Source organism: Seriola dumerili, unplaced genomic scaffold, assembly GCF_002260705.1.
Source record: "Seriola dumerili isolate Sdu_G_001 unplaced genomic scaffold, Sdu_1.0 BDQW01000078.1, whole genome shotgun sequence".
Classification (NCBI taxonomy): domain Eukaryota; kingdom Metazoa; phylum Chordata; class Actinopteri; order Carangiformes; family Carangidae; genus Seriola; species Seriola dumerili.
Genome location: NW_019174333.1, coordinates 2508961 through 2534805, shown reverse-complemented (window position 1 = coordinate 2534805; position 25845 = coordinate 2508961). Strand labels below are relative to the sequence as shown.

Below are 25845 nucleotides of genomic sequence, written 5' to 3'. Positions count from 1 at the left end.
AAATTTGTAGGGGTTGTAGTTTACATGATGTGAGTGATGAATTAATATCAACTCTGCAGTCCCCCTCAACTCCAGGAAGATTTTTTGTGAAGTCTCTGTATGTTTCCGTCTCCATGGTGAAATGGTTGCTTGCAGCGGCCATTATTGAACTTGCCTTATTTGTTGTGTGCAATTATTTTATATAGACATACTCATGTAGTCTTCATACAGGCCTACAAAAGCCCGGAGAGGCAAGTGATTTTTTTTTTCTGGGAAGAAAGAAAGAAAATAGCAAAATGACTTTTTTCACTTTTTGCCATTTATTATGGAAATAATGATATTCAGTATGACGTGTTGCATTCAGATTTTAGCTCAAGTGTGAGGGCTAGTGTGGTATCTATGTTGCCAGGTACAGTTTTCTGTAGTATCTGTATTTAGCCTGTACGTTAGCTGTAGGTTAATGTAAATCTATGGACTTTATAACCGTAGCAAATCCCACTTTTTATGCATATAGTGGGAGGAGGTCTTCACGTGTCGCCACCCTAGGGCACCACATAGTGTTGATCAGGGCCTGAGTTAATATTCAAACCTGAAGCTGCCAACTATGACTCCTGTGATTTTACAGATTTGCTTGGTGGAGATGGAAGAGGTGGAGCAGACAGCTCAAGCACTTGAGTAAATCCAGCATTAAACTTGACAACTGCTGACAGTTTCCTGTTTGGAATCTGAATGGAAGAACACCCAGCTCACTTCTCTCACAACGCACACACGCATGCACACACACACACACACTGCTGTCTGATCATCTCTCAGTCACCTTCCTCTGAGAGAGGTTGTTCAAATGCATAATGTCTTCTCAGTCAGAAACAAACTGCGCCTCAGCAAGCTCTCCACATTATTGATCTGGAAAACTTGACAACAGCGGAGACCTACAGGAAGAGAAAAGCAGCGTGGAAACAGGGGGAGTGTTCGTGCTGTTATCTGTGTGACTCTGTAAGAGCTCAGTCATCTGCTGGCTGGGCTCCTGGTGGGTGGAAAAAAGCTCTGCTGATAAGATCCCCCAGGAATCTGTACAGTGTTAAGTCATATTTAATAACATTTTATTATGAAGCTGCAGAGAGACCTGAAGAGTTTCAAATCCTACAACAACAAAACACCATAGAGCTGTGAGGTGGGAGGGGCTGCTGATTTTCCCCGTTCTGTATTCCCATTTCAGTTTTCTCTTTAAGAGATATCCTCAGTGTTGCTTAACATAGAAATATTAACTGATTAAATGTGGAAACTGGAGGAGATCATCAGAATTTCATGTGACTTGACTTGATTCTCACCACAGTAACTTTAGACTTGCACATGTGACTTACTCCCACTTCTGGCGACCTCAAGTGAATTAACATTTACTGCTTTGAGCACTTTGACTGTGTGAAACTGTGTGCCATTATTACCATATTTAAATGATATTGCATCTCCTCCCTCGACATGACAGCTGGCTTTTCAACCCGCCTTCAAGTGTAGCTGTTCAGAAAAACACATTTGATTTGTGAGGTGGTCAAGTAACACTAACCTCTTTCCAGGAAGTTAGTTCTTCTTCCAGTGTGTGAGCTTGAACTCTGGTTGTGAGATTGTGTCATTTTTTTTTTTGTTTTATAGCTCAAATAACAGGAACTTTCATTGTTTAACTATTCAGCTGCTTATGTGTCTGACACTAAAAGGCCTCTGTGGTTTCTCACCAGCCCACATGTTCTCTTTGGAAATCCATAATTACAACAACATTCTCCATTGAAGCCGCAGAGGAAAAGAGCAGAAGCAGTCAGTCATATCTGAAAATGAGTTTAAAGATGCAGTGAACTTTTAAAGGTTCAATGTGATCCAACTAATTCCGAATCAGTCTGACCTTGTGAAAGTTTGAGTTGAAGGACTGTTACTGTGGAAGCAGCTCCAGATAAGTGTAAAGCAGGTTTCAAAAACCTGAACAATCCAGGCTCATGTCAAATCCTCTGTAATCAAGCTAAATCAGTTATCTGTGTAGAAAGTGTAGATTTGTTGGATTATGGAGTATGGCTCTATTACAGCATGGAGTGATGTAAGGATCAGTCCAGGGGTCTTGAACTCAGATGTACTGACCCCCAGGCTTACGTCCAGGTATTCACTCATAATGACAGAGGTGAAAAGAGCAGAAGAAACAAATGCTGGAACTATGGTGCCCCAGACTGGTCAACACATATAAAAGCCACAACACGAATGCAAGGCCACAACACAAATACAAAAGCCACAACATAAATTCAAAAGCCATAACACAAATACAAATGCCACAACATAAATTCAAAAGCCACAACACAAATACAAATGCCACAACATAAAATCAAAAGCCACAACACAAATACAAAAGCCACAACACAAATTCAAAAGCCATAACACAAATACAAAAGCCACAACCCAATGCATAAGCCAAAACACAAATTCAAAAGCCACAACATAAATTCAAAAGCCACAACACAATGCATAAGCCGCAAAACAAATCCAAACGCCACAACACAAATACAAAAGCCACAAATACAAAAGCAACAACACAAGTACAAAAGCCTCAATATAAATACAAAAGCCGCAATACAAATAAAAAAGCCACAACACAATTGCATGACACAAATAAGCAATGTTATTCAAGGTGTTTATATTTTCATATTTATGTACTGTGCCATCTAACATTACCTACAACTGTAATTTTATATCTAATTGAGGTAACTGAGGCTTCGGTTGTATTATTTTATCAAAGAAATTAATCAGTTTACTTTGAAAACTGTTGTTCTATATATGGCAGACTAAATGTAATGTTCCTTTTACACAAGGTTTAATTGCTTGAACATTTTGAAAATAAATTTTCAAAGAACGATCTCTACAATTTATCTACTTTCACTTTAATGTCTCACTGTTATGTTTCACTGTAAAGTCTAATATCACTGATATGTCTCCCTACACGGGTACAGCTTTACATTCATCTGATTGACTAACGTTACCTAAGTGACGTAATGCCAATGTTACTGCATGGCTAGCTTCACAATAACCTGATGTTGGATGGCAGAGCACATAAATATGAAAATATAAACACATTGAACAACATTGCTCATTTGTGACAATCACATAGTGACATTAATCACAGCTAGCAACAATGTTTCACTTACTTCTCAAACTTCTTCAAAAACTTTCCCAGTCAAAAAAGTCTCCCGGCTACCTGGACCAACAGTACAGACGGACCGCTGCTTACTTCCACTGTGGCTTAATTTGCATTTGTGTTGTGGCTTTTGCATTGTGTTGACCTGTCTGGGCCACCGAACAAAACCACTGCTGAGTTTTCACAGCAAAAAGTGCCACAAACAGTTGTGTTACAAATGAGAGAAGAGAGATGCTATATCATTTAAATATGGAGATAATGGCACAGCATTTCAGACAGCCTCTCTTGGAATAATGTTGCACTCATCTGTTCACATGAAAAGTTGCAAAATAGTCATATCAGGAATAGAAAAATAGTAAGAGAGAGTAGTACAATGCCTGGCTCGTTCCTCAGGTCCACACAGCTGGTCGATCACGCTGTGAGGTGGGTTTGAATGTCAGCTCGTCGGTTTTGGAAAAAGTCACAGACATCGGAGAGCTGTGGGGAGAGGGGGTTTCCAACACTATCTGACCATCTGACATGCAGCACGGAGAGAGTATAAATCAAGTTTCCTGACACAACATAGCACAACACACCCCAACTAACGCAGCTCCTTGCATTGTTTTATCTGTCTGATTGTGGCCATAGGCATTGCAAGAGGGCCACCAAATAGGAAGGAGAATTTTTTGCCAATAATTTTGTAAAAACTTAATAAAGTTAGGTTTGTTGTCATTTCCACACCTTTGTGTACAGTCTATGTACCATACAGTCTATGTAAGTGATTGTTGCAGTATTTGTGTTTGTGTATTTTTTATTTTTTTTATTTATTTATTTGCATGATACTACATTTCTAGCTAGTTTGTGCATGGTTTAAGAATAAGGACTCATCTTTCTCTAATGGTTATAAGCAAGTGGTTCATTAACAAGAAAAGCTCAGCAGCAGGTTTAGCCCACAGACTGTAAATAAAGATGGTTGTAGCCTCTGTGACGTCACCCACAGGTTTCTGGAGCTCAGAGTGAGCTACTCCACTGTCAACATCTTGGCAGTGTCTGACTCCACCCCTAACTCCCAGCTAATCCAAAAATGGTCAAAGAGGAGGGGCACGTGGAGTCGAGACTTCGGTGCATGCCGGCTTGTGGCAGGCATATGCTCACCAACTCACTCAAAGAGGCCACGCCCTCAATTATACATAACTTTAACCTTAATAAAATGCACACAGGTGAGTTATATAAACAGGTGTCATAAAAGAGGAAATTAGCTTTAGAGACCAAAACTGTTTTTGTACCAGGCTGTAAACATGTGTATTTCTGCTGTCATCTTGGACATTTAAACATGGGAGTGTAGGGGGATTGACGCACTGTTGGAGCCAGACTCTAGGGGTCATTAGAGGAACTGCAGGTTTTGGTTTCTCCCATGGTTGATGCTTGGTCCGTAACCATAGTGTCGTGTCAGCCAATCATTGATACAGACACATGATCTTCAGCCACTGGTTTCACTGAGGTGTGAATGTCAGTGTACAGAAGCTCTGTTATGTTGTGTTTGAAGTATCTTGTGGTGAACAGTGCTTCATATGCTCTCATGGTGGTGCAACTGTAAATTTGAATTGAGAGCAGAGACTGTATATTACCAACTTTGATTTCCACACTGAGGTGAAATGAATCAAGAACAAATGCCTCAGGGGATACTGGAAGAACACATTATGAAATCCACACCGTGAAACTCCCATGTGTGCTTTAGAATGGCGTCAGCGGCAACGTGTACAGCTTCGGTAGGAAATGAGTTGAAACATTGATAAACAGAGTGAAAATACAAGCTTCAGACAATGTGGAAATAATTATCCTGCTCTTGCTTCATTTTAGAGATGCCACTGTTTCACTAATCCCTGCTTGCCAAATACTAATGTGTTCGGTATATTAACTGATGGAGAGCAACATTCACATGCTAGTGCAAATGGTCCTGGCTGCATCTTGAATCAATAGAGTCATTCATTACAGGAACCTCTCTTTCCTGGTTCTGCTCTATTGTGGTTGGCAGTGTGGTGAAAGCTCGACAGATCAGCTGAGCAGATGTCTGAAAATTATGAGCCCAGAGTTTTCACATCTGCACCCTCTTGCCCTCCTGCAGCCTCGCAATCCTCTACCTTCCTGTGCTTTTGCCACAGAGGGCAGGAGGTCCTGCCTGCTCGCTTTACGAGCTGGTACGAACCCAGAAGCCATCTTGTAAATGACCAATTAAATAAAAAGAGATCGCGGGGGACTGCATACCTGCCCGGAAGGAACCATAAAATCTAATAAGAAGGGAAAAATTTGGAACCTGCAGGAGGCTCTGCTGAGAATAATTGCAACTGGGGAATTCCCCACCGCCACCCCTCCCCACCCCTGCTCAGGACTGCTTCAAAATATCAGGCTGGTGCTGTAGAGCGGGAGAGGGAAAAAAATCCATTTTCATTCATCAGGTGATAAAGTGAACGCAGCGCTCGCTGGTCCCAGCTGGATGTTTTCAGCCTAAGGAATATGGATGGAATGCAAAGTCTCCTTCGGGGTGAGGGATGGGATCACAGGAGCGAGCGCGGCGAGATGATTTGCTGCATACATATACAACCAGGTGCCGTTACCTTGACAGTGTGAATAAGAGAGATGACAGTAAACAGGAACTGCTTTTGTTTCGCTTTATATTTGCAACAAAGGCATGGCAATGTTGTTTAATCATGTGGTCGACACAGCCGCTGATTGTTCTGTCAGACCGCTCATATTGCTTGGTATACATACAGAACACAAAGGGTCACATGGCATACAGAACAGGCAGCACAGACAGAAAGAAAACCAGAGAGACTGTCGATTCAAACAAGGAGGGGTCACCTCTGCACTAGGGTGTAAAGGGGGGGAAGGAGGTAAGGGGGCAGGGGCCTGTGATACTCTGATTTATATTCCCTCTCCTCTATGACACACACCCAGCTGTATGCAGTAACACTGATCACCTCACTAAATCTAACCAGAGCTGCGGACCCGCCTGGTCTGCACAATCAATTCTGTCCATTTGATCAAAGGTTGGGGAGGGCGGAGGGGCGGGGCTGGATGTGAGTGGGCAGGGCCTCCTCATAAATAGTGGGTGCATTCTGAAAGGAGAAGATCAACAGGGGACGGGCAGGAGGCTGTGCCCCTGCTTTCATTACGAGCTGATATCTGAGACGACCAGGAGCAGGACAACAAAGAGAAATTCTCATTCGTTATTAAAGATAATGCAGCTTTGTCTTATTTTTGTCTTTCTAATTGGTGACAATAACACCAAGTTCACTTGTAGCTGAGGTCTGGGAACAATGACGTCACTAGAAAGAGTCATGAAACATGAGCAGAGGGTCAGTTTAGTGACACTGTTTGGTGGTAACACTTTAAACACACAGTATGCAACTTATGTCAGCTTGTTTCTCTGATAACTTCAGATCCAGACGTCCGACGACTAAAATCCTTCATCTGCTTCAAATATAGAGCTGAAAACCACCAAGGTGTCAAAAGTGTATGTGGCTTAAAACTAGATAAAAGTCAATGTTGAGCTTCTGTCAGACAAACACACTGACACATGATCTCAGAGGATATGATGTCACTGACAGGCGGCCAATGAAACGTTACCATGATTAAAATCACAGATTTCTCTGGTTTGAGAATTGATGGAAACATTTGGGAAAATTTAAGAACAGAACTCAACAAAAAATACATTTTCATGTGGAAAAGTTACATATTGTAACTTGAAGTTCCCCTGTTAAGCATTTATAAGCCATATATAAACATTTAATAAATAGTTTATAATAATGTAGGTATAGACAGCAATAATGACATTTTAAGTGCTTATACTACTTGTATACAGTATTTGTCAGCAATTGTAACTTCTATGAAGACAAATTTTATCATTCAAACAAGGAGTTGTAGTTGTTGACACTTTATATCCGCTCACTACATTGCAGTGTGTTGTAAACCATTTATAAAATGTCAATGTACTGAACAGGGGGACTTGAAGTACAGTGTTACCACCGAACTTATGTGGAAGCATCCATGGATAAACTGCAGTGAGCCAATGACAGTCTCATAAACACAGATATTCAGACAGCCAGGGTTTCATATGTCACAAACCTAAGGAACCAATCCTGTCAACTTGTGGGAATGGGGGGCGGGGCTAAATAAAACTGAAACCTGAAGCATTAGCACAACCACTAACACTGTATCAGCCACTGCCAGTTACAAGCTAACAAACAACATAAACAAATAAAAGATGCTAACTACGCTAACTGTTGTGATCCGTCTGCTAGTCTCTGGTTCTGGTCTCAGACTCCTCATCTGAGTCTGGGTCTGACTGAGGCTCAAACATGTGGCTGAGTCTCTCTGATGTTTCCTCCTCTAACCATCTTGATGCTCTCTGCTCTTTCACCTGTCCACCTGGAGACAGCAGGTGGTGGGCGGGGCTCAAGGCCTGATCCAGGTTTCTCAATCAGGAAGTAAGAGGAGATGAGCTTGTTTTTCACTTTTTATGTGAGAAAATCAAGCTAAACAAAATACTTTAACAGAGTTTAAAACATGTCTGAGAGGAACATTAACCACTGAACTAAGTTCATTACATGGATGACACAGACCTGAACATGCTATGATTTATGGTTGCTGACTCAGATCTTGTCCAGGAGGGCAGAGTGGTGGTCTAGGGAGAAGATTTGCATCTGGCATACTGTGCCGTGTTTAGCTGTTTGATCCCGGCTGCGGCTCTGAGCTGCATATGATTCTCATTTCTGTGTTCCTTCAGTAGGAGGATGGTTTCTTTACTCACATCTGGTTTCTGTTCTTACCCTTAAAGATGAGTAAAATATGCTGGTGTAGGCAGAGCAGCACACAGAGCTAAAACGTGGTTAATGTAATAAACATAACTGCATAACTGTGTGTGAAGGTGACTGGCCATGTGCTGTGTTGGGGTGCTCATGGTACGTGTGTGTGTGTGTGTGTGTGTGTGTGTGTGTGTGTGTGTGTGTGTGTGCTGTCCATAAGGAAAACCGTATAATTATTACCCAGAGTCCACTACAAAAATCAGAGGCCAGATGCATAAAATTCTGTGTAGATTCATGATTAAAACTATGTACAAAACCAGAAATATACATACACATTCTTTTCATCAGAGTTAGCCATGTGTTCTCATGGCTCCACTTTATAAATCTCACTCATTGAGAAATTGGGCCATAAATGGATGAAGACCCTCCCTTAATCAATCAGTTTGCATAAAAAAACACTGTCTGTGCCACAAGTGATCAGACACAGAGAAGAAAGATGAGACAGAAGTGCTGCGTCTCTGCTGCTGCAGCTCTGTCTTTCTGCAGAGAGTTTACAGGTCACTGGAATGTTGGATTTTTTTTCATTATAAATTCATTTCTAATTTATTTTTGACAGAAAACGTCACTAAAACGTCTCTGTCTCCACATGCAGCTGCTGAAATGGTTAAAAATATAATTATATTTTTTCATGTCCGTGTCACATTCAGATTCAGCCTAGACATAGAAACTATAGTGGAAGGAGTCAGTTTTATGTGATGTTGCTGCTATGGTACAGGTGAGATGCTGAATCTCTAGATCACACAGGCAGTGTGTCACTCTAACCTGTTAACATGTGCACCGAAATGGAAACCGAGACATGCTGCAGCCGCCACACACACACACACCACACACCACTGTGTTCCTGCCCTTAAGTACAGTCATCGGATGCTCAGGTTCTTAATCTTGTTTAACTTAAAGCTGCATCAGTTGATTTTTTTTTGGCTGCAGCCAGTGCTGACTGACATTTGCCAGACAATCACTGGGCTGGCACATAAAGACACACAAACACTCACACTCCCATTCATTTAGAGTTGCCAGTGAGGCAGGAAAACAGAGCACCCAGACAACAACATGCACCCAGAACCTTCTTGCTGTGAGAGGAAGGTGCTGACCGCTGCACCACTGAGCTGCTGGATGTTAACATATAAAAATACTGATTCATATTGATTAATTGATTGAATAGGTGAGACGCCAGCTGCGAGGTGTCAGTGTGTTCCTGGCCTTACAGATAGGAGGTATCAATTTACTTAATGAGGCTCCAGGCTCCAACACTGTGATCAGAATTACAGAATGACTCACAATAAATGATCAGGATATGAAACGATGCTGAAAAAAACACATTATTTCTGTTTACGATTGTTAAATTGTTATTGCTGTGTGAACAGTAAAACTTATAATGATGATAATGAATGAAGCTCCGTGAAGTTGTTTATTTTATTTCACGTTAAATTACGTGTCTCGGCTAATTTTGTATTTTCACTGTTCAAAGGAATGAGTGAGGTGACACAGTCTGTGTTTACAAAGACCAATTTATGTGTGGGGAGTTGCGTACGCATGGTTTTTGTGTGTACGCATCATTTATGCATCTGGCCCCAGGTCGTCATGTTCCCAGGCCTCAGCAATGGAGTTAGTGAGTGCGACGTTGTCCCCATGGATTCTGCAGGAGTAACGGCCATATGTAAGAAAATAGGACCCAGATTGTAATAAACCAGAATAACCCTTTAACTATCATTACGTCTTATACACATAAAACCAACAATGACATAACTCTGCATAAGTATTAAGATGTAACATACTGTACATCACTGCCATGCATTGCATTTGGAATATGGGACATCAGCTGAGGAAAAAGTCCCATTTTCGTAGAGCTGTCAGCACTTCATGGGCTCAGGGCTCCAGGTAGTTTGGTTCAAAAGTGATTGCACAGTGAAAACAATCCTCCCTCCCTCCTCCCCTCTGTCTCTTCTTCTCTGGGTTGTGCTCGCCGCGTCCTGGAAACAGGCAAACGCATTTTGGCACTGAGAAACAAGTTCATTTCTCGCATTGCTGCCAACCCAAACCGAAGTGAGCAGCCTGTCAGACTGCTTTCCCCGTCTCTGACAGTGTGGGATCGGCATATTGTTCCTCTCCTTCGACGGTACAAACATCTTCTGCATCCAGCCAAGCAAAGACTGTAAGCTCCGTGCATCAGTATTCCACTGATGATTGAGAACAGGCTGAAGTATTGGAAGATCCTTGTGAGAAAAGCTGTACTCCAAATGATGTAGGGCTCAGTTTCTGTCGGCCTCACACACAATTTAAAACAAAATATAGTGCAGTTTTTAAATCCAGGGGAAAATATAATTTCTGTGAAACTAAACCCACCATCACTGGAAAGGCCCAGAGCCAAAGCTCTTATCCCACTGAGAGCACTGCTGCTCTAACTGGTCCAGCAGTTTGTCCACAGAGTCCTCTTTGTTCTCTAGTTTCAGGTAGCGTCTGCCACTGCCCAAGTCTAGCCGAGGCCAGCTTCGGTGAGCCTGCTCCTCCGCAGCATCCACCACCTGCCCCCGGATGTTGACACAAACCTGTGAGCCCGCCTCTCTCCTCTCCCGATTTCTCTGACCCTCCTCTGCGGGTGTGTGGAGGCCTTCCTCCAGGCACACACCAGTTCCGGCTACATAAGGCTTAGTCCTGTAGCTCATACTGTAGCAGCGCCTCGGCTGAGCGGCCGGGATATCCACCTCGTCCACCCCCAGGGTGGACATGGAGCTGGCAGACACCAGGCAGTTGTTGAGCTTGACGAGCGGGGTGGCATGCAGATTGAAGCTGACGCCGCCCCTGTGCTCAGCCCCAGACTGCGTGTTAAAGTCTGTCTGACTGGAATTGCATGAGTTGGAGTGGGAGGAGTGGAGGGAGGGCGGCGGCTCTGACTCCTGGTGGTGGATGGCTTCTGTCTGGAGCACAGCCTGTTGGTAGATGCCCTCCACACTGTCCTCGTGGTCTCTGGGATGTCTGGTCTGGAGTAGCGGCTCAGAGCTGGCCAGCTGCTGCAGACAGAGGATGTTGAGATGGGCAGCTGGTAAACTGCTCACCCACTGGTAGTGTTTGGCCATCGAGTTGGCTGCTGCTATTTCCTTAAGGTCCGCCGAGGGCACGGCCGCAGACACAGAGCAGATAACACTGCGCATCTGAGCCAGCAGCATCTGAGTCTCTCTGTCCCTGTTCTCATACAGGACTGTGTTGGCACATATGAGGATGAAGAGTCCCACCCCCATGATGACAGGCCCCAGCAGCTTCATTCGTTCACTGTGGATGAGGCTGGCTGTGGACAAGAGGTCCTTAGCTCCCAGACTCCAACCAGAACTCTGTGACTCAGAGATACTTTCTCTCTCTGCAGCTCCCAGGATGGACGACCTGGATATCCGGTACGGCCAGTAACCCGCCACAGCCAGAGCAGTGCCCACCACCACTACAATCACCCCCAGCACCAGGAAGGCTCCGGGCAGCGAGCGGATGCGAAGCTTGCCTCGGATCACCCCGTCCTTCTTCTTCCTGCCTCGTAAGGTGAAGCGAGACTTCCGTCGGCAGGAAGGTGACGCTGGTTTAACATCTCGGGCCTTCTGGGTCTTCATGGCACAGGTCAGTCCAGAGCTACTGCTCCCGGTCACACCCTGTCAGAGGACTGACGGAGTGAGGAAATGTCAAGAGTTAATGCAGCAATAACATTGATATACTGAACATGTTGCATCCGTTAAGTCAAATGCATCTTGTATCTATGGCTGCACATTACTTATCCTTTTCAACTTCAGCTTATATATCACTAAAATGTGATACGTAGATGTTTCGAATACAGGTACATAATTGTGCATTTTTACGTCTCCGCACCGGCAACAGTCAGAGCCGGAGGCATATTGTTTTAAGGTTGTCAGTCCGTCCGTACATACGTCCGTCACATTCTCCTGGACGCAACACCAGACAAACAGCAGCTGCCACTGACTGTCCTTTCACCTGTTGGACTGGTTCATGTAATATTTTACTTTAATTTTACTTTTGTAATTCCCATAATATTATGACTTTATTTTCGAAATTTTAGATTTTTTGGTTTCCTCAATGTGGCCCTAATACTCATCGTATGTATGATGTGAGAGGCATCTCTGAGAAAGTCTTTGGGGAATGAAGCTGGACCACCGACCCAAAGCCTCTTTTTTATCGTATTTCTCCTTTTCTTTCTGTCTCTGTTTCCCTTTCCTCTTGTTTTATGGTGACTCCAGCGATGGGGAGAGTTTGCGTGCTGTGTGAGGGTACTGCAAGGATATTGAGGAACAAATAAAAAGGCAGGATATCAGGATGATGCTTCTCTTTCTTCTGTCATACTTTGATATCTAATCACATCACCAAATTCCTTCACCTACTGTTCAGTGTCTGTGAAGCCTGTACCCTCAATCCTTTCCTTCAGAGAGGCGACTGCTATGAGGAGAAGGGTTGTACTGGAAATGGCTTTGCTTGTCCTCAATAACAACATTGTCTACCATAGTCTACACTGTGTTGTGATCTCCATGTTGTATCTCAGTAGCTCTCCTCGCCCCTGAGTGCTACCAAATTCTTTAGAAAGTACACGTCACTCCATGTCAGGGTGGTTTCCCTGGCGGAGCTTCTACATCTGGCTTTTAACAGAGGGAGTTTGCAGATACATCACATACTTTCCTTCTGAAATGCATTTTATCTGTCATCATGACAGATTAGACATTACATACCCATGCCTGGAATCCAGACATGTTTAGCCCAGCCTTAACGTACTTTGGTCACCCATTAGTCAGTGGTTGTTTACCACGCAGTCCGTTTTCAATGTGAATCACCAGTGAAAGTAATTAGAGTGAACCTCCTCAAGCCGTTCCAAACCCTCCATGTCTGTGGGCAGCTTGTAAACCCAATGAGGTACAAACAGACGCAAAGAAACTCTTGCACATGTGCTGTTCCTCCTGAGCTCTCACATGGTCATAAACAAAGCACAGTGAAATGGAAAAACAGCTTCTAATGGTCCTGAGCCTTTTACAGTGAGTGTGAAATGTTCTCACCAGGCTGACTGTCAGGCACCTCACAGCTAACTCATTTCTCCTTCCCTTAGTTTACGGATGGCTTTGGTTCTTTGGGTTGGATAGAGAACGACTCTATAGCCTTGAAAGTCTCATCAACTCTCATTAACTAATACATCTGTTTTCAGTATTGCACTTTGTAGACGGTCCCTGACTTGACTCAGAGCTGGCTGCTCATAGAGATCAATGTTATTCCTCCAGGTCAGAGGACGGCTCGTTTGATGAAAACTAGGTTGTAGCTTGTTGTCTACCTTAACACAGTAGGAAAGAGGTATTGTTTCTGTTATTACAATGTTTCCGCTATGAGTTGTTGAACCGGGGAGTTAGAATCTGGGACTATCTTTCCAACTTTACTAAAGTATAATTCTCTTGTTATCTCAGGAAAACAAAAATCATTTTCTCCTCATAAAATCTCGTTATCTTGGGATAACCAGATAAAAAAATATTTGCAAGTATGGCCTTTCTCAGCTTCCATACAGAACAGACTGCTCACCTGGGCTTTTATTTATCACATCTGCTATATTTTAGATGAATTTGTCTATCTACCTATCTATCTATCTATGTATCTATCTATCTATCTATATACTGTATCTATATGATAACAGATCATTCCCCATAAAAAGACAAAAGAAAGATTCTTATTCAACCTAAAAACAAAATAAGCCAAACTCCCCAAAACATAAGTGTGCATCAATGTCTTGATACTTAAAGGTCCATATAGTCTAAAGGTAGATGTCCACGTGCTGTTTGATTATAAAGCAGGTCTAGGTTCTGTATTGATACTGTGAAAGTATCAAAGCCTCAGTCCACAGAGAAATGCACACAGCCTGTATTCAGAAACTCTTAAAACCAGCCGTCAGGACTTCTGGAACTTTGTGATGTCACAACAAAGAAGTCACTGCTCTCAGCCACACCCCAAGCCCCGCCCAGATCAGAAGAGAGGCTCAGAGCCTCCTCTCTTCTGATTGGCTCACTGAGCTGTATTTACTACAGCTCCAGAGAGAAGTCTGAGAGAGGAGATGTAAAACTACACTGAGATGGTTTTTGGTTCTTAAAACCACAAATATATCTTCTTATGGATCAACACTTCAAATAAAAGGAGGAAAATATGGAGCTTCAATCAATTAATCAATATGAATCAGTATTTTTAAAGTAAATCGACAAATCCACTACTCTTTGAGTGACAAATACTCTTCAGACTCTTCAGCTCGTTGTTTTGGTTTTACAGCCACAATGTTAACATCCAGCAGCCCAGTGGTGCAGCGGTCAGCACCTTCCTCTCACAGCAAGAAGGTTCTGGGTGCATGTTGTTGTCTGGGTGCTCTGTTTTCCTGCCTCACTGGCAACTCTAAATGAATGGGAGTGTGAGTGTTTGTGTGTCTTTATGTGCCAGCCCAGTGATTGTCTGGCAAATGTCAGTCAGCACTGGCTGCAGCCAAAAAAAAATCAACTGATGCAGCTTTAAGTTAAACAAGATTAAGAACCTGAGCATCCGATGACTTAACGTGTCTGACACAGCAGCTATAACTATCTATGGGAGATTTTCATTTTGAGAAACTAATCTGCACATATTGAATATTTTCAGCTTGCACTGGTAAAGTCTTGGTACAAAGAAAATGCAGTGGTTGAGGATGATGAAGAGGACATGCATTAGTTTCTCAGCTCTGCGTTTGGGACAATGTAAGAGTTTTAAACTTCATCTCAGGACTAGATCGTTACCCCTGGTTACGTGATGACAACTGAGCTGTCTCCACAAGAACTGAGCAATCACCATCTGCTGATGAGGACCATGAGACTTGGTTAAAATTCCTGAAAAAACTAGCATGTCAAGCTAAAGAATTAATTTTCACATCTGAATTAAATAAGTTTAAAATCTAACAGGATTCCCTGAAGGTCCATATTTTACATGATCCATAAGAAGCTACATTTGTGGTTTTAAGAGTCAAAAAACCATCTCAATGTAGTTTTAATTCTCCTCTCTGAGACTTCTCTCTGGAGCTCTAGTAACAACAGGTCAGTGAGCCAATCAGAAGAGAGGAGGCTCTGAGCCTCTCCTCTGATTGGGTGACTGTTTTCTGAGTGATCCAATAAAAAATATAGCAGATTTCAGGTAAACACTGAGAGAAACCAAATCCTGCAATTTTGGCTGGTGGGTCCAGGTGGGCGGGGCTTGGGGAGTGGCTGAGAGCAGTTACTTCTTTGTTGTGACATCACAAAGTTCCAGAAGTCCTGACGGCTGGTTTTAAGGCTCAGTTTCTGAATACAGGACGTGTGCATTTCTCTGTGGACTGAGGCGTTGATACTTTCAGAGTATTAATATAGAACCTAGACCTGATCTATAATCAAACTACACATGGACAGAGACCTTTATACTATATGGACTTTTAACATCCACTTGGAGCTTCCTGCATGTCCAGTTTCTACTTGCTGGGCGGGGGTGTATACAGCATGTCAGTATCATTTGAACCCAAACTGAATTGTGCCCAGCAAAGCTACTGTTTCTTGGTAAGAATCACATTCACTTGTCCTTTAATAATACCTTATTCAATAATTTTGTTAAGTTAATTGGAGCTGAAACAATTGATTAATTAGTTAATCAATCTCTAAATCTCACACTGTGTGTTATTTAGACAAAGGCTGTAAACGGCTGATATTACACAATGCTTGTCTAACATGTCTGGCTCATTTCATTACATGTTGCTTTGTTTTTGAATCTGAAATCTGAGCTGAGAGGCGCAGTCTTACCAGTAACCGGTATATCATATCCTTTTGGATTATGACTGCAGTAACACAAACATGACCACGGATTCACTGCATTCACCAGCTCTGACACAAGTTTCTGTTGGTGGAGGCTGCAGCTGAGTGTAAACACACATCTGATCCAGAGGATGCTCAGACACCCAGGCTACGGCGATGTTTCATTACAGAGAGCAGTGTCAGCCGGAACGCACTTTGATTCCGGCCCCACTGAGGTGATGCCTGACACGGGCAGCGTGCATCCACTGTGTCATAGAGCCACCATTGCGCTCATCTGCTGCTCTTCAGCCAGCAGAGGAAGCTGGACCGGAGCCAAGTCACTCCTGAGAAGCCACAAGTTGCGCTTCATGACGGGAGCAGACACAGTGTTCGGAGATGATGCCGTGTGATCCCCTCACAGCAGGGTGTGGGGGGGCTGGAGCCGTGCGCATCGCTCTCTGTGATGCACAGGCAACAGCAGCACACCGCGGTTATTGTGAATGAAGCTGAGCAGAAAAATCCGCATATGGCTTCTTCAATCGACAGTAAACAAAGTGGTTATCTTTACCTTAACGACGGACAGCCGCTGACTGCCGAGCCGAGCCGAGCCAAACCGCGCCGGATTATCTCCCCTAAAAATGTGTGTTCTGTATGGAGGTTAGAGACAGACAGGAGAGTCTGACCGTGCTGCTGCATTCCTCACCGACAACACACCACACACACACCACACACACACACACCGTCACTTGTGACAGTCCACAGCAGCTGCAGCTTTCTACCTGCTCTGTAACAAACCACAGTCTCTCCACCACAGTCCTCCAGCCTCACAGTCAAAAGTCCAGCGGCCGCTCACTTCTGGAAACTTGCCTGTATTTCTTGGATCCTGTTGCAGCTTGTTCATAGTTTGCCGACGCACAACATCCTGATCGTGCGGGATGACCAGTCTCCGGACTGTGCACAGCCCAGATGTTCACCCGGTTAAGCCCGCTAACCCAGCATGTCCGGCGGGAGAGGACTCCTCAGCCAGCACAGCCCAGCCCTGTTCCGCGCTGTGCTCTGTCTGCAGCCGCTTCCATGGACCAGCACACTCAAGTGAGCAGCAGCTCACACCTCCGCCTCACGGTACACCCTGTTTTTCAAAATAAAAGCAGTCACAGGTCCACAAAGCCAGCAACATGGTGAACGGGGGGTGTCTCCGTTTCCCAGGCGAGTCTGAAATGTTTTGAACCAAACTCAGTGGCGTAAACTGAAAGTACATTTAGTACAGAGCTATAGTCACCATACATCTAATACCAGAGTCAGAGGAGAAAGGCGCGGCTACCTGTCTCCACCTAGTGGAACACAAGGGAAAAGACAGTGGACAGAGTTCCTACTCGTGTTGATCTGAAGCTGCCCACACCTCATGGTGATTTGGTTTGATTGACACTTCATGAACTGTTTCACACACATTTCATATAGGGTAAACCAGGATAAGATGCTATAGCAACAACAGGTCAGTGAGCCAATCAGAAGAGAAGAGGCTCTGAGCCTCTCTTCTGATTGGTTGACTTTTTTCTGAGTGATCCAATAAAAATAAAGCAGATTTCAGGTAAACACTCACTGAAACCAAATACTGCAAGGTTGGATGGTGGGTCCAAGTGGGCGGGGCTTGGGGCGTGGCTGAGAGTGGTGACTGCTTTGTTGTGACATCACAAAGTTCTAAGTCCTGACAGCTGGTTTTAAGGCTCAGTTTCTGAATACATGCTAAAGGAAATATATCTCAGATGAAACTATAGCCTTCTGGAAATGATGATAGACAAGTAAAATGTGAGTAGAATATATGATCCATGATCCAGATTACAAGCAGAAGTAACAGACCAGGCAGAGAAAAAATATTTCAGATTTTTGACATTTAAGACATTTTTATAGTTCTTTTATTAATCCGACCTACAGAGCCGCTGTTTTTAATTTTAATCAGGAGAGATGTTTAAAGAGTAATTTAATTCACGGGATTGTGTGCTTGTTGCTTGTTGCTGCAGCCTTCTGGTTGGACTGTGTGTGGGGTGGGACCTGGGAGGATGGTGTGAACCCCCTGTGTGCATTATGCTCTATTTTCTGACAGGAGCATGTAAGTACCTACCAAGGACCCGCGATCAACAGTGGGGGGTCGTACAGACAAGGACTGCAGGACTAGAGGAATCGGTTGTTCTGACCTATAGGGAAAAAAAGCACACACTCTCCTGTCTGTCGCCCTGTGTGACACATTTAGCATTACAGCTAATTCTATTGATGTGCACTACAGGGTTCATAAGTGTATGTTTGACAGTACAAAAGGTAGAGAGACAGAAACAGACCTGGAGGAGTTAATACTGTGATGTATCTGAATAAGGTGCTGCTTCTATAACAAGCTTATTAACTATTGTTTCGCAGTTTTCTTCCTGAATACAACTCACCTGGGATGAAACCTTTTCTGCTCAGACACTTTGATTTGGAATGTGTAGAATAGCCGCCTCACTGTTGTATCCCTCCACCACTCAGACTGGTTTCAGATTACAGCCCTGTTTATCCAGAGTCATAGAAAATATGAAGCATTTGCCTGACATTTTGTCATTATTGCTGTGAAGACTTGAGTAATGGCTAAAAAGAGGTTTGTGAGGTCACAACGAACTTGAACTTTGACCCTTAGCCACCAAAATCTAATCAGTTCAACCATGAGTCCTAGTGAATGTTTGTGCCAAATTTGAAGAAGTTCCATCAAGGTGTTACTGAGATATCGTGAATGGGACAGACTAACAACCTGAAAACAATATGGCGGCTCTGACTGTCACCGGCGCAGAGGAATAAAAACTTGACACAGTTGGAATTCCTGTGATAAAATGAACAGCATTGATCAGCAGTTTGGAAATCCATTACCGGTCACTTGTATGAGGAGCTCATTTGGATACAACCAAATGATAATAAGATGAACAGTTTATTTTGGATGTGTTGTTATACAAGTTGATTCTTATTTCCAAGCTTCCAGTTTATCCCAGTAACATCATGTAAATCAGCCTTCAGAGACACAAACACACTGCTCTATAGACAGTGACACAGCTGATAGATTTACTGTGCCAACACTATATTCAGTCCATGTCTGCAAGTAGTGCTGACAAACACTGTTCTAACACAATGCAATAACCCATGGAGAACTGAACAGCTTATATAGCGGCAAGAGAAAGTCAGTGAACGTTTGGAATGACCTGGTTTTCTGCCCTGACTTGTCATAAAATGTGATCTGATCTTCATCTAAGTCACAAATAGGCAAACACACCATCTCTAAACTAATACAGCACAAACAATTATACTATTTTGTCTTTATTGAACACAGCCATTAAACATTCACAGTGCTGGTTGAAGCTTGGAGCATTCTTCTTATAGAACTGCTTCAGTCAGATAGACTCTCAGGATGTCTGGTTTACATGTTTCTCTTCAGCATCTCTACTGGATGAAGGTCTGGGCTCTGACTGGACCACTCCATAAGGTGGATGAAGTCATTCCGTAGTAGATTTACTCTGATGTTCAGGGTCATTGTCTCCAGTGGTTCCTTTCTTCTTCAGGACATTCCCAGTGGTTGTACTGGCTATGGCCAATGTTTGTGCAATGGCTCTGATTGATTTTCCATCTTCGCTCAGCTTCACCCATAGACAGCTCTCTGGTTTTCATGTTGGTTACACCTCTAACTATAAATGCAGTCTGCACAGGCAAAACCCAAATCTGAAACTGAGTGTAGACATTCAGCGCTATTTACTGTTTGAACAATCAATGTAATAGGACACACCTGGGCAACAAAACACACCTGTCAGTCACATGTTCCAATACTTTTGCTCACCTAAAAAGTTGGTGTTCCGTTACAAATAATTCTTTCGTCTAAGTTGTGTATCAGATCCAGATGTAAATACCTGGAAATAAAAGCTGAAATGTTGATCTCTTGTCTCATATTCATCTTTTGATGTCAAACCCAAATGTTTTTTAGTCTACAGCAAAAATAAAGGAATTGGCCTCACTGTTCCAATACTTTTGGAGGGGAGTGTATATGTCATTCATACTTAATAGGTTTGGGCACATAAAGAGCTCATCATTTCCCTCTTCTCCTGTGTTTTATTTGAAGTGTTGATCCATAAGAAGATATATCTGTGGTTTTAGAATCCAAAAACCTTATCCCCGGTTTGTTGAACTTGCTTCATAGTGCAGGCGTCTGACGGCTGGTTTTAAGGCTCAGTTTCTGAATACAGGCTGTGTGCATTTCTCTGTGGACTGAGGCTTTGATACTTTCACAGTATTAATATAAAATCTAGACCTGATCTATAATCACACTACACATGGACAGAGACCTTTAGACTGGATGGAGATTTAAATGAAACAGATTTTCATTATTTTTTCCATATTTTATGTTTTCAAATTAAAAAAATAGTTAATGTAACCTTTCGAAAAACCTTTTTCCTGTTTGGGTTTAAGTACTTGTTGCCATGACAACAGCTCCAGATGTATGTTAAACCAGGCGTTTACTGAACCCTGGAAACAAAATAACACATACGGACTCAGCATCAACAGAGACAGGATGAGACAGAAAACAGAATAATCTACACCTCTACATATGGGGCTTTAATGACAAATACTGTTTGTATTTGTGTAGCATTACAAATACTATTCAACACTGACACAAACCTGTGTGAGGTCAGCCGGTTGTGTGGTGGTGGGTGCTGCCAGTTTTTGGTTTAGTTCAGTTTTTAAGGTTTGATTTTTAACACTTTGAGACAATGTTGGAAAAAAAGATTTCTCACTTGAACCTATAGTCCATTCAACATGTTTTGTAGATTCAAATAAATCAAAAATATTTATTTGTTGTAACTCAGAAATGTGTGTACACAGATTTGCATTTCCACTGGTTTATACACATGAATAAGATCTGTTACCATGTGTCCTTACAAAAATAATCCATACTGTCAACATCTCAGGAAACGGGGGGGAAGTCCAGAGAGGAAAACGTGTCAAGTCTCAGCAGTAAATGGGTTCTGGTAGGCTGGACGTCATATGTTCCTGTTCTATAGAGAACTCTGCTGGCTGCCAGTGACACTCGATCAGAGCATCATACAGCTCCTCACTGACCTCCATGAACTTCCTGTTGGCCTCCACCACATCCAGCTCTGGACTGGGATCTACAACACAGGGACGGATGGTTAGTAAGAGCTTCACAGACATACAGATGTGCGCAGAGGTTTGCATGTATGGCAATCAGGGTGGAATGGCCTTTGTGAGAGAGATGAACTTAATGGTCACTGTGGCTTAAAACAGATTTGATGCTCATCTGAACATCTCTCTCTGTGAAAGGAAAATGTTGAACTGTTCCTTTAAGCTTTTATTCTAAGACCATAAATGCCTTATTCTGGGGGGGTTGTTTGCTGTAGCAGATTATATTATCAGAGTTTAAATCACATTGTTCTCACTGCCTAATACAAACTGTACCAAACACGCAACTGAACTCAAATAAACAATCGGAAGTAATCACCATGGGAGCAGACCAAACAATCAAAGATCTAATTGATACACACGTCAATAAACAACATTCTTTCACTTCACTTTCAGCCCCAAATCCCAACACCAACCTTCAAGTCCATCATCATCCTGAGCGGCTTCACTCTCCTAAAAAGAAAAAACACTTCATGTCAGTTAACAATGACTGACTGATGGGTGTCAACACTGGCTGTGTAACAGAGAGAGCTCACCTGTGGGGGAGGATACTGTGTGTAATCATACTGCTGGTAGTTGTAGCCATACCCTCCTCCGGTCTGGTCGTAGCCCCAGGAGGGGTAATACCCGGGGTACGCCTGCTGCTGGTACTGGTTGTACTGGTCATAGCTGTTTCTGTATCCTGAGCTGGGCTGCCATGACCTGTCTGAGTGCTGCTGCTGCTGCTGCTGCTGCTGCTGCTGCCGGTTCCTTAAACTCACAAAGGAGAAACAGACACACTGCTGACCTCCACTAATCATCGGGCTGGTGCTCCGCGCACAGATGAATCAGCTTTCTGACAAAAAGAGCAAAGACTTTGAGAAGAACTCACTTGTTAGCAGCCAGGCTCAGTCTCAGAGGTTTACTGCCCAGTCCCATAGCACCCTGACACTCCTCTAAAGCCCGCTTCTGCAGCCGCTCATCTGGGAACTGAACAAAGCCACAGCCCCTACAGTGAGAGACACAGCAAAAAAAAAAAAGAAACTGAGTTTGATCTTGCACCATCTCTAAGGCTGCAATGAATCCCAGCCTTTCCCCCCCCCCCCATGTCCCATGACCTGTCCTCTGTCGTCTTAAATGCGTGCGGCCTAGCACTACAGGACAGTGGACTTTGAATGTGGTGAAGCACAGAGGACCATATCCATATCCGTTACAATAATATGATTATATTGTCGTATTTTATGTTTCAGATGTTTTTTTTTGTTACATATACAATGAACAAAAATATAAAACACAACACTTTTGTTTTTACACACACACACACACACACACACACACACACACACTTCTCAAATTGTCCTCACTAATGTGTTTAAATCTGTGTTAGACTGCGTCCTCACAACTACGTTTTCATTTTCATTTCGATCTCCATCCAGACTATCACACCTGAAAACGCATACACACAACCATTCATGTACACTGAGCGTGTGCGAGCCGGTGGAAACAGGAAGCAGATTGTCGACTCTGCAGTTGGTTTGCTGCAGAAAATACTTTGAACGAGGAACAGCAAAGACAGATTACTGTGCAGGTGTGACATGGGCATGTCACAATAAAAGGCCACTTTAAAATGTGCAGTTTTATTTTGAAAAAAAGATATTTATTAGGAACTGAACTGTGTGACCTGGGCTACAGATGTGCTCTTTTCTTTTTTTTTGAGAGGGAGGGGTCATGGATCAGAAAACGAGTCAGTATCTGGTGTGAGCAACATCTGCCTCCTGCAGTGACACATCTTTGAACAGAGTTGATCAGGTTGTTGATTGTTGGACCGCTCCTCTTCAGCGGCTGTGGGAAGTTGCTGGATATTGACAGGAAGTGGATCACACTGTTGTACACACAGATCCAGAGAATCTCAACGGTGAGTGAGAGGCTGGTTGGATTTACAGCCACACTCTCCGAAACAAGTCTGAAGATGTCTCACGATGGAGAAATGAGTGTTCATTTCATGGGCAACAGCTCCGGTGGACACTCAGCTACCTGTTACCTCACAACATGAAACATCTGTGGGACTGTTTTGTGTGATAAAACCGCACATCTTAAAGAGGCATTTCACTGTGACCAGCTGAGGTCACATCTGGACTGTCCTCAACCTTCGACTCCCGCGCAGAAGACATCATTTTCCATACACTTAGAGTTCTACGCTGAGACGTAGACAAATTCGTCACACCACCTCCTATCTGCGCGCGCTGTGCTGATCGCTCTGATCGCGCCGTGCTGCTACAGCCACATTAGTGGTGTCGCTGATGCCTGATACCTGAGCTGTGTGTGTGGAAAAAAAAATCTTAGATCTTTTATTTCCAGCTCATGAAAAATGGGAACAAAAACAAAAGTGTTGCATTTATATTTTCGTTCAGTATAATTAGATTTTTGATATTTATAGTTTTATGTTTTTTTATAATATATATACAGTATATGTATAGAATATATATACTTTGTATATTATATAATTATTATGCCAAGGTACAATGTACAGTAAGCAAAGCAGTGAAATGCGGGTCAGCAGGGCAGACGCTGTGAAACTGCAGGAAAAAAAATAATCGGGTGGAAATATTCGATATTATCAAACATTGGCCCAAAACCTAATGAAGGCCAAGAATCTGTACCGATATATTTTCAAATATTTCCTCCACATTGTGTGATGGCATGTTAATACTCACTTGGAGTTGCCCATGCTGTCCAGTACCACTTTTCCACCACGACAGGAAGGGTAGCGGTTGTAGAAGAACTCATAGAGCATCCCATCATCCACCTCTGGAGTTAGATCTCCCACAAAGAGAGAATACATCTGACTGGAACAAGAGCACAAAACACAGCTTGTGGGTTTTTACCATTACAGTCAAGAGTTTATTAATAATAATAATAACTTTATTTATATGGCAAAACAGTTACAAAGTGCTTCACATTATTTGGACTCACCCACTCTCCTGTTTCCCAAAGGTGGCTCGGTTTAGCTTGAATCTTGTGGGCTGTGCGAAAGAGACATTTAACTTCATCAACCATGACAAGAAAAAAAAAAAGGTGGCAACTGTGAATCAACAATGCTCCTCATACCGGAGTGGCTCCTGGTAAAGCTTTTCCATTGATTTTGCGGAGACACCTCTCAGCCGTGGCCTCATCTGTCATCTCCACAAAACAGTAGCCCAGAGCACCCCTGGGTGATGACAAACTTTTTAAAATCAGAGTAACATAACTGCAAAATAGACAGCTGCTTGTGGATTTCGCTCTCACCCTGTCATCTTGTTGCGTATGATCCGCACATTGACCACCTGCTCGCCCATGGTGGAAAAGGCTCTGGTGATGAACTTCTCATCCATGTAGGACTCCAGCTGCAGAGCAACAGAAAACGCATTTATACACTCAAACTAAAACCATGAAGGTTTCACAAATCTAAAAACGGGTCTGAGATGGTCTTAATGCTTTTCTTGTCCCAGTAACATTTTGACATAGGTAATAAAATTTGGCATTGAAAACAAAAACCTGAGCTGAAAAAGGAAACAATGGCATGGAAAAAGTTGTATTGGAAGAAAGTTGTATTGGCAATGAAAAAGGTTCCACTGAAAAATACAACACCAGCATTAAAAATATATAGAATGAATATTTCACCAGTTTGAAAGTGTTTACAGTGTGAATGTTAAGGTTGGACAAACAGCGCAGCGGGGTTTGATGTAGACCCGGCCTGACGGGGTTTAGATGGGAGAAAAAACTCGTGCAGTTTACAGCAGACTCCACGACATGAGTCTCTGTTTGGGACTATCTCCTCCACCGCAGTGGACAGGAGTGATAACCAACTGAAAACCTGACGCCTGGCTTGTGTGGAGTGCTACATGTAGCATCACCGGTGTGCTCAATAACCAGAAATACACAGCAATCTTTCAACTGCTCGACATCGACAAACACGGCAGTATTAAAGTGCTAGTTTACTCAAAGGAGTTTTGAACTGTATTCCATTCATACGCCGCACTGGGATTGTGTTAACAAAGCTAACACGGTGGCCACACTACATTATTTACCGCGGTAAAAAGTTGTAAACTACTCACGTTCCCCATCCATAAGGTGCTCATGGTGCTGCCGAAGATCTGAACGTGAATTTACTGAGAATGTAAACTATTAATTACGATCAAGCTTTATAGATGCACATGCTAACTACTAGCAGAGTAGTAAGGAAGAGACGTACAGCAACATTGCGTCCTTACGTCACTCGGTAAGCGCTACTTCTTATTCTTCTGATGTTATCTAATGGCGGTTGGCAAACATCTTTTAGGTGCATTACCGCCACCTTCTGAAATGGAGTGTGGGTCCGAGTGATTCCAAACAATTATACTTTATTCTTCTCTTAAGTCCAGTCTTTTCCCAAACTGTGAGTATAGCTCAATACCCCACATGCCCCGAATTCAATTGTAACAATACTTTTGATTCAAGTTTGATATGCTCTTTTTGCAATTTGTGTTTAAGAACCTGTCTTTCCTGCTGATATTGAGGACAATAATCACTCACATGTTCTATGGTTTCCTGTGAATTGCAATACTCACACGTGCCAGTTGCATGTTTATCAGTTATTTTAAGTGTACTGTTAAGAAAAGTATGTCCAAATCTCATCTTTGATATAATGCTGCTTTCTCTCATTTCTCCAGCTTTCCTTTGGCTATTGTAGTAATGTCTACCTTTGGCTTTCCTGTTCCATTCTTCTTGCCATTTCTTCACCATTTCTGATTTGATTATATTTTTTACTTTTACTGCCATCTACTCTTGATTTTTTAGTTGCATCTTTTGCATATCTGTCTGCCAGTTTGTTTCCGTCCACCCCTATATGAGCTGGAACCCAAAT

General features: G+C 42.9%; 2 protein-coding genes across 4 annotated transcripts; both read right to left on the bottom strand.

Annotated features, from left to right (window-relative positions):
- Nucleotides 1–9841: 9841 nt before the first annotated feature.
- On the bottom strand, nucleotides 9842–16427 carry LOC111220894 (transmembrane protein 200A-like). Its single transcript, XM_022744165.1, has 2 exons — nucleotides 16348–16427; nucleotides 9842–11632 (listed from the first exon to the last, which is right to left on the bottom strand). The coding sequence occupies exon 2, from the start codon at nucleotides 11580–11582 to the stop codon at nucleotides 10335–10337; it is 1248 nt and encodes a 415-aa protein (XP_022599886.1). The 5' UTR covers nucleotides 11583–11632; nucleotides 16348–16427; the 3' UTR covers nucleotides 9842–10334.
- A 3951-nt stretch (nucleotides 16428–20378) lies between these two features.
- Nucleotides 20379–25220, bottom strand: trnau1ap (tRNA selenocysteine 1 associated protein 1). 3 transcript variants are annotated; one of them, XM_022744147.1, is made up of 9 exons: nucleotides 25058–25220; nucleotides 24249–24346; nucleotides 24072–24186; nucleotides 23937–23986; nucleotides 23678–23809; nucleotides 21856–21972; nucleotides 21521–21740; nucleotides 21401–21437; nucleotides 20379–20953 (listed from the first exon to the last, which is right to left on the bottom strand). In XM_022744147.1, the coding sequence occupies exons 1-9, from the start codon at nucleotides 25079–25081 to the stop codon at nucleotides 20793–20795; spliced, it is 954 nt and encodes a 317-aa protein (XP_022599868.1). In that variant the 5' UTR covers nucleotides 25082–25220; the 3' UTR covers nucleotides 20379–20792. The 3 variants fall into 3 exon arrangements, with proteins under 3 accessions (XP_022599868.1, XP_022599869.1, XP_022599871.1); XM_022744148.1 differs by having other exon boundaries at nucleotides 21521–21734; XM_022744150.1 differs by having other exon boundaries at nucleotides 24072–24171.
- Between the last annotated feature and the right edge of the window lie 625 nt (nucleotides 25221–25845).

Excerpts from the sequence above, each read along its gene's own strand:
- trnau1ap (XM_022744147.1), bottom strand. The coding sequence starts at position 25,081 with ATGAGCACCTTATGGATGGGGAAC. Across the intron at positions 21,741-21,855 it reads CTGAGCCTGGCTGCTAACAA|TTTAAGGAACCGGCAGCAGC; the intron begins GTGAGTTCTTCT and ends CTCCTTTGTGAG. Across the intron at positions 20,954-21,400 it reads GGATGATGATGGACTTGAAG|ATCCCAGTCCAGAGCTGGAT; the intron begins GTTGGTGTTGGG and ends CCTGTGTTGTAG.
- LOC111220894 (XM_022744165.1), bottom strand. The coding sequence starts at position 11,582 with ATGAAGACCCAGAAGGCCCGAGATGTTAAACCAGCGTCACCTTCCTGC.